The following is a 16,652-nucleotide window of genomic DNA, read 5'->3' as shown; positions in this document are numbered from 1 at the left end:
TCCTAAGAAAGGCTCCCACCAGAGAAGCTTCTGCTCTCTCCTCTACCCTGGCTGGTTCTGCTCTGACCCAGAGGTGGATGTGTGTGGGTTTTTGAAGGTGCGGTTAGTCTTTGGACAAGGTCGAGGTCAGGGCGGTTTCCGTGGGAAGGCCTTTCCCAGGAACTTATTGTATCGTTTTTAGTAAACATGTTTTTACTAAACATTGTCTTACAGCTGCCTACTCCCAGGCAGAAGGGGAAGTGGCCAGGAACTTATTGTATCGTTTTTAGTAAACATGTTTTTACTAAACATTGTCTTACAGCTGCCTACTCCCAGGCAGAAGGGGAAGTGGGTCTCTGCTCAAGGTCTGGTGTTCCCACAGTCTGCACCTTTACAAAGTACTGTTTTGGGGTGCTTACCTTTGTCTCCTGTTCTTTTTGATATGTGCAGGGCTAAGGCACTAAAACTTTAGGGTCACTAGACAAAGTGTCTCTGAAAGGCCAGAGTGTTGAGTCCTACTGCTGGGATTTCTGACTGATACAGCAGAGGAAGCACCTGAGTACTACATTTCTAGTAAGAATCCTTGAAAACCACTCCTACCATGTGAAACTTTTATTAAAGATGGCCATTTCCTCCCCACTAGAAAGAAAACTGAGGCTGACTTTATTTTCTGCCATTTGCTCTTGACAGAACAATACCAGGCATAAAGCAGCAGCTTAATAAATGCATGTCAAACGAGTGAAAAGTGCTCATCCCATTACATCAGAAGATGCACCCTAACTCATAGGGATAGGTACATACAAAGATATTAAATACAGTTCACCCCCTCATGCAAGAAAACATTTCCTGATTATTTGGAAAATAAATTATCATTAGTATTTTATATTATTTAAAGCATCTGGATGAATAATCAACATGGATAGAATGCTACTTTGTGCTAAGCCCCTTACACATGGCATTTCATGTATGTCTCCAAGCACATGCCAGTGCTGTCCCTTCCATCTCACAGAGCAGGGCTCTGGGTTGTAGCCGTGTACTTCAAGGTGGCTTCCTGACCCGAATGTGCTCTGCCAACTGGGGGCGAAACAGGAAGTGACAGCTTTACTTCCAATGTGCAAACGTGTTCCGGTTTGCATTAAAATTTGCTACACTTGAGAAGACCAAGCATCCCAGAATGTTTTAATTCTGATACTCTATAGAACCATAGCAGAGCACTGGATTTCCAGATGTAAATGCTGAGCTGGAGTAACGTTTATTTCATCAGTGTACTTTCCAGGAGATGTGTTCCGTGGATTCTTTGTGATGATATTGACAGTCAGTCACTATATATATCCATTCTACCAGACTGTGCACAATAATATACTAATGTGGAGAAAAACTGACACAAAAAATAATGAGTTAGTGATGCTTTTTCTCTCAAGTAGGTTAGAATAGATTTTTCAGTCAATGTTTCTCTTAAAGGGCTGGATAGTAAACATTCAGACTTACAAGCCATATAACTCTACAATTGTGAAAGCCATCCAGACAAAATTTAAATAAATGGGTATTGTGTCATTCAGTTAAGATCCTAGATTATAGGTGAAGTTGTTGTGCCCAAATTCTGAACACCCAAATCACCAAGAGGCCCATTTTGATGTAAAAGCAAAGAATCTTTTATTGTAGATGTTTAACGAGCTAACCCCATTAGCTTGGGTCCTTCACCCCGCCACCATGGCAAATGGCTGGAGAAAGACCCCAAGCAACCATGAGGCAGGGACCTTAAAGGGCAGCGTAAGGGGAATGCCTAGGGGCATGAAACAGTCTCAGGATTGGTGTGCTTCCAGGTTTGGGTGACCTGCCCTGTGTTGATTGGTCAACTGGTTGTTATGGCCCATAGGCCCTCCCAGGGCGGTTGCTATGTTCTGCACGTGACTGTTGTATACTGTCCATAAAGCACACCCAGAGCCGTAAAGCACAGCCCTGCCAGCTAACTTCTGATTGGTTCCTTGCCACGAGGAGGACATTTGACCTTAGTGACCAGGACAGGAGCGTGGCAAGGTCATGCAAGCACATGTTAGCCTGTAATGACTGCTAAAATGGGGGACTGGTCACTATAAAGTCTATAGGCCTTGACCTGCTGTCTCATGTTAAATACATACTATGGGCCATGTCCTGATATCTCCTATGTTAACAGAGCCTATGGGCCATGGGCTTGCCATTCCCTATGACAAATAGAGTCTATGTCCTCTACTAAAGAATTCTAGTCCAAATGGCATAACTGAAATGGATGAGAAAATTTGAGGTGAATTTGTCATATTCACCTTTCAATTAAAAACATGTAATAAAAACGATTTTTCTGTCATGCAAATCACAACACGGTTGGCTCTGGGGTACACTGAAAAAGTTAAAAGAATCCTTGTATTAGTGTCCACAGAGCACACCTGTAGGTGGTGCTTAAGCCCTAGAAAACTCATCAACTTATCAGGAACTAAAAGTCCCATGGCCCTTTGTACCCCGCCTCTACAACTCCACAAGAGCAGAAGAGAATCGGTACGGCACCAGTCTGCTAGAATTTGAACAAAATTCTTTTCTTCATTTTCTAATACATGAATCAAGGGCTGCTGAAGGACAGTGACCTGCAGTGCGTGTCAGTGATAGGAAGTCACTGGAAGCCAAATTTGATTTTTAGTGATAAAGTTATTTTTTTTTACTTTCTACCTTATATTTCCTTCCATGACCTTTTATTTTTACTGAGTTATATCTAAACATGAATATAAGCTGCATGTAATCTCTGTTATCATTCATCGTTTTTGAATGTTCATATTTGCCTTACAAATCTTAAGGGGAAAAAAAAGCCAGGAACTCCAATCCAGAATATTCTGTCAATCTTTGTTAAAAGTTTAATTTAGAATATTATAGCAACATAATATGGTTTGTTTGTCCAAATATTACAGATTTTTCAAAAACTTTCTTTAGTGTATATAAATTAAGAAAGCTTATACCCAACATGATTTTCTACAGGGACATTTTCAGTTTTTGAAGCAGGGTTTGATGCTAACATCAGCTCTATGTACTCAGGGATAACTGGATCCACTAAATGGACAATGACAACTGGCTGGCTGAGCAGCTGAAGGAATCCAGAGCACACAGGAGTCATTGTCTTACTCAGTGGAACTGCAGTCTTCTGTGAACCCTGCTCCCAAAAGGCTGAGGAAAGTGTAAGGAGTGTTAGTTCCTAGGCTGAAGACGCATGGCTTCCCCTGCAGAGGCTTCACTCCCTGCCTGTTGTCAGCAGCCTGAGAGCCTTCTGGAGGTTCTGCACAGCAGTGCCCACATCTTCGTACTGGAGAGCACTGCCGGCGTATTTGCAGTACTTCTGAGCTCTAGCATAGTCCTCTGGTGTCAGGCGGATATCCCCTAAAGGAAGCACATTCAGACACATCACAGATGACACATGCCGTGTTGCTCCTTCAGCATGTTTATACTCAAGATGAAACAACACATTCACGCTTATGTAAAAAGATTATGCTTCGTTTCTACTTATATAAACCAGACACATGGCAATAAAACCAACTCAGACATATACAATTTCCCATCAATAAGTAACAAACCAGAAGTCTGTATTTTAGGAGACTCACTGGGAGGGGGAAAAAGACTGGTGGTGTGAAACAAGAAAAGTAGTTTGGTGTTTATACTAGACTGCCGAGGCTCACTTCATGGAACACCACCGACAGACTAAACCCTTCAGCCCTCATTTGAGCTAGAATATAAATATATCCTCCAATAAAATGGGGGGGGGCTGTTGACATATTCTATGCAGAACACTGTCATTTTTTTAAGCGTTAAAATAGTCTACATTTCGCTTCATTTATGTAAAAAACAAACAAACAAACTTAAGGCCACCCTCCCCAAAAATTCTTATCATTAAAATGTACAACAAAACATCAAAATTTATTTCCAGCAGTTTTTTACTTACAGATGAGAAATATGCAAGAATTCAACTAAATAAATTAGGGTAAAAATACATGATTTACTTAATCTAAGACACAAATGTCTGCATCTATGTATTTCTATAGTAAGATAAAGACACACAGTGTTTTGTCTTTGGAGAAGAAGCAAACAAATGGGTGTTTGTTTATTCATTTATTAATTTTGTGGAGAACCTTGAGGATGGTAACCTGACTAGAAGGTAGAGGGACAGGAAAATGAGCAGGCAGCACACTTTGTTTTTAAGGCTACACTGACAGACAGATTTCTTTTAAATGGTCTTTAATTGTTTTTAATTTATTTTTTTGCCATTGGTGGAAATAGCAAAATACAACTGCAACTGTTGGGAGACTGATACCAAATCCTAACCAATATTCCTATCTCCCAAAGCAAGTACTGATAAACTCTATGTATTTTTAGTGTTAATTTTGTAGAAGGTACCTGGTGGCTCCCAGCTCAGTGGCTCACTGAATAAGTATGGAAAGGCTACCTTTATTGCCACTAATTCCCTATATTCTAAATATAGCGCATGAACAGTTGAATATTAATTAAATCCCAGATTTAAGATAATAAGTTTACAAATTTCCATACAATAAATATGCAGGGTGCTCCATGGAATGAGCATTCAACTAGCCACTGAACTAGTAAAAGACTGAAGCAATTAGATAGAATCTTTTAACAGGAAGTGTTTAATTTTTTTGAATTTCTCTCTTCCTTTAAAAGTAATACAACCAACAAATAAGTAAAACTACAATCATACACTAAATACTCAAGAATAATTCACCACCATTTGTTAGTATTTTAGTGGAGTTGTTATTCACCACATCAATCAAACCTAAAAACACCAACCTTCACTTCTGTTCACAATTTTGTCATGTGAACTTCAGTTTATTCTTGACTTAAAAAATATCTACTAGATTCTTCGATGGTTTTTCAAAATAATGGATGCTCTGTCCACTTGGATCTATATGAGAGTATAACATTGTGGAGGCCGAGTGTACCTTAATGCTGCCCAATTGGTCTCTAACAGCTTCTCCTCCCATCTTAGAATTTTAATGCAAAGACAAGTGCCTGATATTCATCACACCCATCGGGAAGGAAGCTCTGATGCTCAGAAAAACTTCATCTTTACAGCATCAACGTCAGTTTTGTCTTGCTGAGGCATAACTTACTCATTAGTAAGAGAAAAGGTGCACGATAGCCAAGCTGACATTTTATTTTTATAAACTTAATTTTTATTTTTATAAACTTACCAAGAATGAAACTATTTTAAAGTACATTTTAGCTTTTTATGAAGTTATCTCAATATTAATAAAGTGTAAATAAACTATTACTACCGAAAAAAGACATATAAAGCTTATTGACACCCATAAGACATTCATTAACTCATTTATAAAAGACAGTAACTAGATGATAAAAATTAACATGTAGATTCATATTCAAAATGTAATTTCTAGACATATAGAGATGTTAGGCTTATTTCCAACAACTTAAAGAACTTAATCAAGCCATGCAAAATAATTACTTTTGTAATATAATTAAGTCACCCATAGTGAAATATAAGAACTTAACTTTTAATATGAATTAAAAATAAAATCTGTCACCTACTTAGGTTTCCTGAAAATTATCACATAAAATTTCAATAGAGATGGTAGAAGAAACAAGAAAGGAGACAGTTTAATTTCAGGGTACCTAATCTTGTAGTCAGTATCATAAAAACAGTGTTACTGTGCCAAGTAAAAGCTTTTTTCCTCTAAGCAAAGGTGAGAAAGCACCTCATGGTGATGGCATGAGGAGTCAGTAAAGAAATAGAAATATGCATTGCTTTCCTGAAAATAGACCAATTTTTAGAGGAGTTCTATGTTCAAGCAAAATTAAGAGGCATTTTCTCATAACCCCTCCTGCACCACCCCAAGTACAGAGAAGCATAATGCAGCCTACAGAAAGCCAGATGACTCACCCTGGGAAGTTGTATACATGTCAGGATCGATGGCTGGGACAGTCTGTGGACTAGGTTGCACGGCATTGCTCGTTACACCTGTGAATCAAAACCAGAGATATGCAAAAGGTGCTTCATCCCCTAATAAAGTATTAGGAAAGAAGTCAAGGGTTGACAATTACTTCACTGTTTCAACATTTTCTTCATTCTGATGCAGGAACAGAAAACATGCAAGAAAATGTGAGTGTTAACCTTCATGATTAGTGCTTCAAAGTTTTTTTTAAGTCTTGGAAATTAAAAAATAATTACTCCATTTCCCCTGCTTTTTCATCCCTCTGATGACTCTTATGTACCCCCTTGCTCTCTCTCAAATTTAATACCTCTTTTCTATAATTATTGTTCATGATTAATGCTTCAAATTGTTTTTTTTTTAATTCTTGGAAATTAAAAAATCATTACTTGGGATAGGGCACCCATCCAACAATGAGAGATGCATTCTCGCCCTGGACTCTTGGGGGAGGGTCTAGGCCCTGCCCTGGATGAAAAGATAGACTATGGACACCTACATGGAGGGCCTCACCCTCCCTGGGGAAATGAGGGGATATTGGGGGGGTTGGTGGGAGGACACAGGAGGAGGGGAGGGAAAGGGAGAGGGACCTGGAATTGACATGTGAAGCAATCTTGTTTCTAATTTAAATTTAAAAATAAAAAAATAAAAAAAGAGAAAAAATTACTCTATTTCTCTCTTCTTTTTCTTCCCTATAACCATTCTTATGTTCCCCCTTGCTCTCTCTCAAATTTAATACCTCTTTTCTATAATTATTGTTATATATTATATATGTATATAATATACATATTATATATGTATAAACATATAACAGTGACCTGCTCATCCCATATCATATTACTTATATATATGACCAAGTGGTCACATTGCTTCTTAAAGCTTGCCATGTGTCTTTAAAGGAAGAGACTCCCTTCTCACCTTTTAATCTATTGGCCTAGTAAGTACCCTTGAGGTCAAAGTGAGACATATGATTTACTTTAAGTTGGCAGAAGAGTACAGTTCTGTGAAATTGGACACCCCACTTAATGTTTTTAAGATGGTATTTCTTATAGGTAAATGGATTATTAGCTTGACTTCCTGTTAAAAATTTTCAACACTGTCATCCTGAATGAGTGACTAGCACTATACTCCCACAATGATTCAATCCGTAGGAAAAGCAAATGCAGACAAGCTAATTACCTCCAGAAGCCAAGTGCTCTCTGAAAAGGCATGTGTCTTGCAAATGGTAATTAGTTCTGCATAGTATACTGTTCTGTGTGCTCTGCAGCTCAGATGGCTTAGCAGCTATAATTCCAGATTATTACATATTTACATATAATCCTTGCTATCTTTTTAATGGCCTTACAATGTTCCTTTTTAATGCATGGATTATGATTCACAAAACAACTCATTACTGACAAACTCATGTTTTTACACCTTTTGCTACTACACAACAGTACTACAGTGAATGTACTTATCACTGGAAAGCCAGGAGATATATGAAATCTATGCTGAACAATTCAGTGACTGTAGCAGAAACTGCGGCCTGCCTACCTAAACGGCAGTTGCCCTGTCCCCAGTGCCCAGGCCAGCCCCGCATGTGCAACTGCATGCACATGCACAGCAGTCACTTCCTCCCTGAGCGAAGTTGACGAGCCTGCCTCAACTCCCAGAGATGCGCCAGAGGGGCACCTGACCCGAAGAGACATCTGACCCGGAGATACCAATGGGAAAACAACATAAGGCATCAGCTCCTAAGCAATGGGGCCTTGGGAGGGGTATAAAGGCAGCCTAACTTCCTGAACAAACGAGTCTGCAGCACGCTCTGCTCTGCTACTCACTGACTCCCGGCGCCTGAGTCATTGGTGCTGTGTCTTCTCTCCCCCTCCCCCAAGGGGTGTCCCAGTAGGGTTACGGGGAACAAGTGATCTTTTGCTAAATATTCATGAGTGCTAACAAAGCATATTAAGCTACTAACATGTGACCTATTTTTTCCCCACGAATATTTAAAGGCACATATGAACATGGTGGCACATGCCTTTAATCCCAGCACTTGAGAGGCAGAGGCAGGCAGATCTCTTTGAGTACCAGACCAGCCAGGGTTACACAATGAAACTTCGCCTCACAAACAAAACAAAACAAAACCACAATTAAAAAAGAATATTAGAAAGTTAGAGGATTGGAGAGGCTGTTTGTCAAAACTAGTGCTTTACAGCAGCCATATCTTAGTGCAAACGGCATCCACACCTCCTCTAAGCAGGCGACACCATTCCTCCCAAGGAACTCACACTCTTCCCCAGATTAAACCTTTCAGCCACCTCCTTCATGGAAGGGCACTTTTCTAGCCAGCATCGTGATAACTTTCAAATAACTATGTGTGACAGGCTGCATTAAGAACACAGTAGGATTTGGACTACTTAGTTATGCAGGATTACTTCATGTGAATGATATTTCAAAAGGCGTGTGACTCTTCCTAAATTTCCTCAGTCATTCAGCTGCTCAGGCCTGAGGCGGTATAGTCTGACCATGTCTCTTCCTGTCTGTCCTGAAGCACAGAGGCATCTGCCCTTTTGCCGAAACTAAATAATGGACTGACGTAAACTCAAAAATACCTGGTAAATTGGTAATGGTTTTTAGGTTACTATTTATTCACTGGGTGCTCTAATCTGCTACTTTTTTTCTCTGTTTTGGAGTTGGATAGGTCCCTCTGGACAATCTGCACAATGGTTGCAACTTTTAGACTGCAATGTGCTGGGGTGAGGTGATCTTTTTAAAATCCACTCCTGGAGGAAAGCAGTGAGCTTGAGCACTTATTCTTTTCTGTTACTCAATAAAATGCAAGCATTATGTCAGAAAGTAACTTCTGAGTTACACTTAGGCAATACATTAGAAGGTATCCATACATGTTCAAGAATACTATAACATTTTTAGTTAAATGTGAACTTGTTCTACAGACTAAATGGTACAAAACCGAGAAGGGAGACATGAGAGTTGGTTAAGAAGCTAAAGAAGACTGACTCTCCAAATTTAAACAGAGCCCTGAAATGCAGTGGGGTTTAGAGGCCCTGAAAAGGGAGGAGGACACAGCTTCTCTAACCTATGAAGAATAGAAAGCAGGAAACCAGATGCAATAGATCCTCCATGTATCCAGCGGAAATGGTACTGAAGGAAACACAGGCCAGGATGTCAACAAGCAAATGACACCTCACAGAACCCAAGGGCATGACTTCTCCCTCCCTCACAGAGCTCAGGCTTGCAGTCCATTAGGTGAGAGGCACAAGGGCGAGCACTGCTGGGTGTGGTGGAGCACCTTTAATCCCAGTACTCCTGAGACAGAAGCAGGAGGAGCTATGTGAGTTAAAGGCCAGCTTATCTACATAGAGAGCTCCAGGTAAGACAGAGCTACACAGCGAGACCCTGTCTCAAAAAAAAAAAAAAAAAAAAAAAACAAAACTCCAAAACCCCAAACCAAAATGTTAGCAGCAATAGTACAACTCTGTCACATTTATCTAGTCTGATTTTCTGCTAAGGCCTTCTGTAATACAGACTGCAAGAATAAAGTGGACATTATAGTGTCTCCAGGTATCATCTGCTCAGTGACTCAGGCACAGAAGCAAACACTGCTAAGCAACCACTATTCCTGCCCTCCTTGCACCCAATGCTTTTTTGTGGAAGAACTAAAACTTGTAAATGAGTACATACTATTCTTTTCAGCTATCTGAAGGATTTCCCTTCGATAAAAGTGCATCCTGGACTTTACATGAGAGAAGGTAAATCACTCTTAAAGTGAGCAAGAGGGGAAACATCTGTTATGTTTGTAAATGAAAAATGTTATTGCTTTCTTTGATTTGACAGCTATGGACTGAGCAAACAACCTGGAGCTAAGAGGAGACCCAGCACCTAAACGTAAGAACTAAATGCATGCATGTCAATGAGAGAACAACTTTGGGTTTGAAGATTTTAGACCCCCATCTACCTCGGATCACAGAAAGGCAGCAGCAATTAGCTAACTAAATGAAGCCAGAGTCTTGAATTCAAATCCTCATTCTTCACTGGGCATGCGTCTCAGAAGTTTTACTTTTATTCCTTCCTCTGATGAATAGAGAAGAGGGTAGAGAGGAGGTAACTAGATCTGTTTCTCCAGTAGTACCTTTCAGGCAATCTTTCTGCATACCCTATACTGATGCAGGATATTTGTCTTGATTCACAAAACGATTTTGAATTTTTACTTGCTATTGAAAGTCCCATGTCTTTGGCACAGAGAAGGAAGGAAGATGAAAAAAGAAAAGGAAAAGAAACTAATTTGTAGAGTGCTTATTTTTATACTATGGCTAAGTACTAGTCATTCTATTCTTTTTCCTCTGTTAATAATTAAAATAAACACGAGGAACAGGTAGAAAAACATAGGGTGAGAGAAGTCGATGCCAGTTGAGTTATGGCAAGTTTACGGTTTAGTAGTTAAAAACATATATTGTGATCTGCCCCCAAATGCATGACATGCTTATTCTGTAAGAATGCCAGTGTTTACTCTTTCAGGTACATCCCGAGCAGTAGTTACCTGTGGCAGATACACTGGGCTAGCTGGTTTTGTTTAAGTACTCTAGAAATGATGTTTATAAAGACTATAAAACATTTAAAACAGTGACAGTGTTTGTTTCATGAACTGTATGTACAAAACAAATTCACATTGGCTGCAATAGCTACATCATGACACATACAGTAAAGCCTGGAAAGCCAGGTGAACTATACTAAATGATGACATAAGAGAGACCAGTGACACAATAATCAATTTCAGCAATAATAAAGGCAATGTATTAGCAATGTAAACAGAAAACATAGTGTTTTAAAGTAGGAAGTAAGATATAATTGCTATTTCAATGGTGAAAATACATTTTAACTATTGTGAAACCCCTGCATGATGCCCTAAGTGGTATGGGCAAAATAAGGTTGACATATGGAAGCCCATGAAGTAAGGGTACAGTGTCACAGAAACAATACACAGCAGGGCTCTTAGCTGGACTCTCATTCCAGTAATTAAAACTGGAGAGATACTGTAAAATTAATACCACAGGTTATTCTGGTGCTGAGATAAAAGCAAAAGTTCGCAAACAATTTTTAAGGAAAAAACCAACAAACTCAAATTATACGAAAACTTAAATATTAGTTGTAAATGGCTCTCTCTTTGGAAGTAAGGCAGATGTTTTGTCAGAAATACGAGTAAATGGAAGAGTGCCTGCAGCTACGTGCAAGCGTCTTCATCTACTGATACTGACATTAGAGGACATGAGTTTTGTTCCATATAATGCATTGATTAAGTCAAGGATAGCAGAGATTGCCTCTTGCCATCTGTAAGTCATATTTTTGTTATGTTCACCTGTGATTCTACTGTCTCTGAGATGCTTTACCTCCAGGCCTACTCTCCATCATCTGTATCAATAGGACCATGCAGAGCAGAGGCAGCATCCTAACCTTGCTGCCACAGAGCGATCCTGACTAACCAACCCAGTGAGAAACTGGTATCGCAGAATCACAGAATCACAGAATTATCCTCAAGCTACAGTGGAGGGGACAGATAGGGAAGAAGACAAAAGGGAAAGAGCCATTTCTATAATGTACACAAAACATTAGTAACATAAGAAGTAAACAGAATTAATTACATGTAAGCTCCTGTCACTGCCTGAAATGTAGACCGTAATAAATACTAAAACAAAAGTGAAACAGATTTTTTTTCCTGGTTTTTCAAGACAGGGTTTCTCTGCGTAGCTTTGGAGCCTGACCTGGCACTTACTCTGTTGACCAGGCTGGCCTTGAACTCACAGATATCTGCCTGCCTCTGCCTTCCGAGTGCTGGGATTAAAGTCGTGAGCCACCACTGCCCCGTAGTAAAACAGAATTTAAGGATCAAATAACATCATTGTGGACCAAATATAGTGTTGTTCTTATTTCTGAAAACCTTTTGTGTGTGTATGCTTAAGTGTGGTGTATGTGCATGCATGACTGTGTGTGGTGTGTATGTGTTGTGTGTAAGGCATATGCATGTGTGAGTGTGTGATGCAAGTGCATGGTGCCTATATATGTGTGGTGCCTGAGTGTGGTGTGTGTGTGTGTGTGGTATACGCATGGGTGTGTTGAAGTCACAGGAAGACACTGGGCATCCTCTGCTCTATTACTCTCTGCCTCCCTTAAGATAGTGTCTCTTAGAAACAACTGGAACTAAGCTATTCGCCAGCAAGCCCAGAAATCCTCTTGCCTCTGCACTCCTTAATGTTGGGGGTATAGCTGCGTATGAGGCCATGGCCAACTTTTCCTGTGGGTGTTGGGATCTGAACTAAGGTCCTCATGTTTGTGCAGCTTGCTCTTACCCACTGAGCAATGTCCAGCTTCAGAACTATGCAGTTTGTATGAAAATGGGGACACGGTACTGAGTCATACCTGTGCTGTGCGGCACTTCTGCAGGTGTGTTAGCTGGAGCATGTGCACCTGGAGGAATCTGTATCCCACTGTAGCTGCCTGGTGCCAAGTTGCTTGGGTCATATGCTGAAGATGATGATGGCTGAGGTGGCTGAGTGGGCAGAGAAGTGGCACCAACATCTTCAGTTTCTTCAACGTCTGTATATAATAAATGTACAATGTTGAAGCAGGCATTGTGAATTACAATTGATAAGTATTTTTATTTTCTTCTATTCACATGACAAGTAGAATCTACAAATACAATTCCACCTAATGCATCTCATAAGCCTCCTGTTTCTTGAAGCCATTGTTATATATGTTTTTACTTTCTTAAAAAGTTTTTGACTCACAATGAATAGCATTTCTTTAAGATGTTACCCACCAGGTCTACACAGTTCAAATCACTGTCAGACCACTGTCTTCTGTGTTCCTACTCGTATGGCCCATCAAGCCCCACTTAAATCATTCAACTGCTTTTCTAATCCAAAGTCCCAGAGTCCACTTTTCTCCAAACACCTATTATGAAATAGGTACCTAAATGTGAAATTTCATTTTTAATTTTTATTAATCTTTTATCAATAGTAATAGCATAATCATTTAATGGGCTACACAAAGCTTGAATAAAAGACAACTATCAAAAAACAGTACATTTTGGACAATACAAGTGTGACCTATTTTGTCAAAATGTCCTTATTATTCACTTGAAGTTTGTTTTAAAGAAATAACTATTATGTGCTCAGATAACTCAGGCCCTGGGGAGAACTTATTACTGCTGATGAACTTAACTGTAATGGTACTAGGCCTCCTTCTAAACATCTATATTTAGCTCTGTCTTAGTTAGCCTTTACTGCCAACTTGGTAATAGCTTAGTCACTTGAGAAGAGTCTCAATTGAAGGTTTTCTCAGATTAGGTTGGCTTTTGAGCATGTCTAGCAGGGATTGCCATGATTATTTTTTATGTAGGAGAGTCCAGCCCACTGTGGGCAGTATTGTTTCTTGGGTAAGGGGTCCTGGGCTATATGAAAAAGCAAGCAAAGTACACATTTCCAAGCAACCTTGCAAGCAGTGTTCTTCCATGGTTTCTGCTTCCAAGCCCCTGTTGAGTTCCTGCCCTGATTTTCTCAATGACTGGCCATCATGGAAATGAAACTTTTCCTACCCTCAGTTGTTTTTGGTCAAAGCAACAGAAATGAAACTAGAGATACCCAAAGAAAACACTACTCTCAGCCTAGCTCAAAGATGGTTCTCCTCGAAATGAATAGTGGTGAATATAAGAGACTCATTGCTACTCAATGTGAGAGTTGAGTGGCTGGTCCAAACAGGGCACTTATATGACACCCCCAAAACTCAGGGAATGTCATGAAGAGGAGGAGAAAAGAATGTAGCACCAGGAAAATATGGAGAAGTTCTGGTAAACGTTAAATTCTGAGAATGACATAGCTAACGCAATCTCGATCTCACAGCATCAGGGCTACCAATAATGGGCCTGTACATGACTGGGCCTGTCAACAGTCAAACATGGGTGGGGAAGGGGCTCCCATGGCTCTGCACTTTCCTGCTGAATGATGGATTGCTGATAGATAGGTTCCAGGAGAAGACACATTCTAACTGATGAGCTGACCAGGTCCTAATGATTAGTTCCAAGTCCATGGACACACAGATGACCCTTGTTAAAATTAGCCAGTCACAAAACAAAAAAAAAGACCATTGTGGGAAGGGATTTGTAGAGAGAAAGGAAGGCAAAAGGAATCTGGGGTGTTTGAGAGTATGGGCAGTGACAAAGCATCAGGACACATTATGTACATGTATAAAACTGTCAAAGAAAGCAACTAATGAAAGCTAAGAAAGCAGTGGTATTCAACTGCAAGGAAGTTCCATAGCTAATATGTTTAAAAAAACTAGTGCTATTTGGGCTATTTCTAGATTTTAGGCAATTGTAAGGTTCTTACAAACATACAGTCCTTTTGTCTGTCTCTAGGGCAGTGTTTCTCAATCTTCCTAATGCTGCCACCCTTTAATACAGCTCCCAACCACACAATTATTTCCATTGCTATTTCATAACTATAATTTTGCTACGGTTATGACTTGTAGTGTAAATATATTTTCTGGTGTTTCTGAGTCAAACCCTGTGAAGTTTAATCATGAAAAATATGAAATCCTTGTTATTTTATCTGACCAGTACTTAATATGGAAGAAAAAGAAAGGAAAAAAAGTTTTAATCTTTAAAAAAAAAAAAGCATTAGACAAATAGTCAATATACCATTTTCTCTGAACTGAGAAAAATTCAGCTAATCCTTGCACTTTATTAGATGATTTGGGGCATCTGTGGAGATGATTATTTATGGCAGGAATCATTAAGCTTCCCTAAAAGATCAGGTAGTATACACTTGTGAATCACACATCCTTGGTGCAGATCTTCAGATCTGCTAGTACAATGCAGATGATTAAATTCTATAAACCTACTTATTATGTAATAATGTCAAAATTCTGTACAAAGATTTCCTTTTACAAGTCAAGTGCAAAACACTGTATTATAAATTGCGTGGAAAAAAGACACTATATATGAAAATCCATCCATCCGTCTGTCCGTCCGTCTGTCCATCCATCCATCCATCCATCCATTTTTCTATTTGCTTGAAAATTTATAAAAATAGTCTCTCTAAAGACAGACAAAACTAAGGTATTTATTATGAGTTTTGGTAGGGTCTAGGAAATGAGTATATGGAATTAGAAATTCATTTCCCACTTTTGTATGATATGTAATTTTTGGAGCCATGTAAAGTATTACTCTGTCCCCTGCTAATATAGAATACTTAAACAAGAAAACAACACAAAATCATCACAGCACTAATACAATATCTATTGGGGCTTGGGAACACTTCTAAGTCACACTGTGAGTGGACTGTCTTTTCTATGCAGAGATCAGGTTTGGGCAGATATAGGAGACAGTGAAGACACTTAGCTGACATGGAGACACAGCACATGAAAAGCCTTAACCTTAAATGTCCCCAAGCTCCTGGCTTTGTAATCACTGTAGATGAAAAAATTGTCAGTACCTTCTGAAAACTTTTAAGTCTTCTGAAAACTCAAGGTTCTACTGAAACATCTCTACATAGGATTACTACATACATACCGTTATCCTCTTCTATTCCAACGGGGCCTGCTTGAGGAGTCTCCCCATTCTTCAAGCAGTTGTGGATATATGCTGCCTTCCACCTTGCATACTTCCTGTGTTTCACATTCTAAAGGGAATATATTTGCAGCACCATCAGGCCACGGCAAAATAAAAATGAGAAGTACTAATGCACGCTAAGTCATATTCCTGAGATGAAGTCTCTATTTGTGTGTGCAGACCATGCCTACATTCCACTGCTGATTCTCCCAGTGGTCAGGGCCTGGAAGACTCCATGCGATGGTCTTTTCATTAGAACACCATGGCATCATATCACAGAAAAAGGCTGCAAGGGAATTGTTTGTATGTCCAGCAAAATTCTAATTCGTGGGTTCCTAGAGAAATAGGTTAAGCAGAATTTTAAGCTAAAATATAAGAGACAATGACAACAGATAGCTTGTTTTTGTAAAGATATGTATATCTATATCCATATCTATATGTCTCCACAAAAATAAAATAAAACTAAGATGACAAAAGTGATATATGGTTAATTTTAACTCCTAAATTGTCATATGCTACCTAAGTGCTGGATCTGATCACCTCAGTTCTCAAGGGCAGTAGGGGTTGGGGGGGAGGGTGTCTGCAGGACTTGTCTAAGGAGGAAATGAAACACCACTTGCTAAGGAGCCTGGAATTCTCTCTCTCCTGTTTCAGCTCCAAGGCCTGGTTCCCATTTTTTCCCTCCTTCAGGTTTGACTGCAACCATTTCTTTAACAAATTTTCCAAACAACTGCCCACACTTAAAGTCTTCTTGATTTTCCTGTTCAGCTCACTGGCATGTGTGCTTGCTTTATTTCTTTTTGGTTCACTCTTGTCACACACTAAGTCAGACAATTTGAATGTACCCACCTCTTTAGTGGCATGGGTCTGTACCTTATCAAAGAGGAGCCTCGCTTGCTAATGTCGCCAATAACCTAATTCTCTTAGGCAAGCCCAGCAGACATTTGTAACCTCCCCTGGTCAAACCTGACAGCAGTATATTAAGCCCTGGACCATTTCTGCTTGTGAAACCGTCAGTCCCATTTTGGGACTCTTTTATTCTCCTTCCTCCCTTTTTGCTACTACCTAGGCCCCTACTCAACCTCCAAATAGCCTGAAGG

At 39.6% G+C, this 16,652-nt stretch overlaps 1 protein-coding gene across 1 annotated transcript in view; it reads right to left on the bottom strand.

Annotated features, from left to right (window-relative positions):
* Positions 1-2,835: 2,835 nt before the first annotated feature.
* Vta1 (vesicle trafficking 1) overlaps positions 2,836-16,652 on the bottom strand; it is a 48,611-nt gene continuing 34,794 nt past the window's right edge. The window contains exons 5-8 of the mRNA XM_005065856.4: positions 15,514-15,622; positions 12,363-12,539; positions 5,906-5,983; positions 2,836-3,375 (exon numbers count right to left, since the gene is read on the bottom strand). Coding sequence (XP_005065913.1) covers positions 3,230-3,375; positions 5,906-5,983; positions 12,363-12,539; positions 15,514-15,622 — 510 coding nt within the window. The 3' untranslated portion in view covers positions 2,836-3,229. The remainder of the gene's footprint in view (positions 3,376-5,905; positions 5,984-12,362; positions 12,540-15,513; positions 15,623-16,652) is intronic.

This window comes from Mesocricetus auratus, unplaced genomic scaffold, assembly GCF_017639785.1.
Source record: "Mesocricetus auratus isolate SY011 unplaced genomic scaffold, BCM_Maur_2.0 Super-Scaffold_100018, whole genome shotgun sequence".
Taxonomy (NCBI): Eukaryota; Metazoa; Chordata; class Mammalia; order Rodentia; family Cricetidae; genus Mesocricetus; species Mesocricetus auratus.
This window is presented reverse-complemented; position numbering and strand designations above follow the sequence as displayed.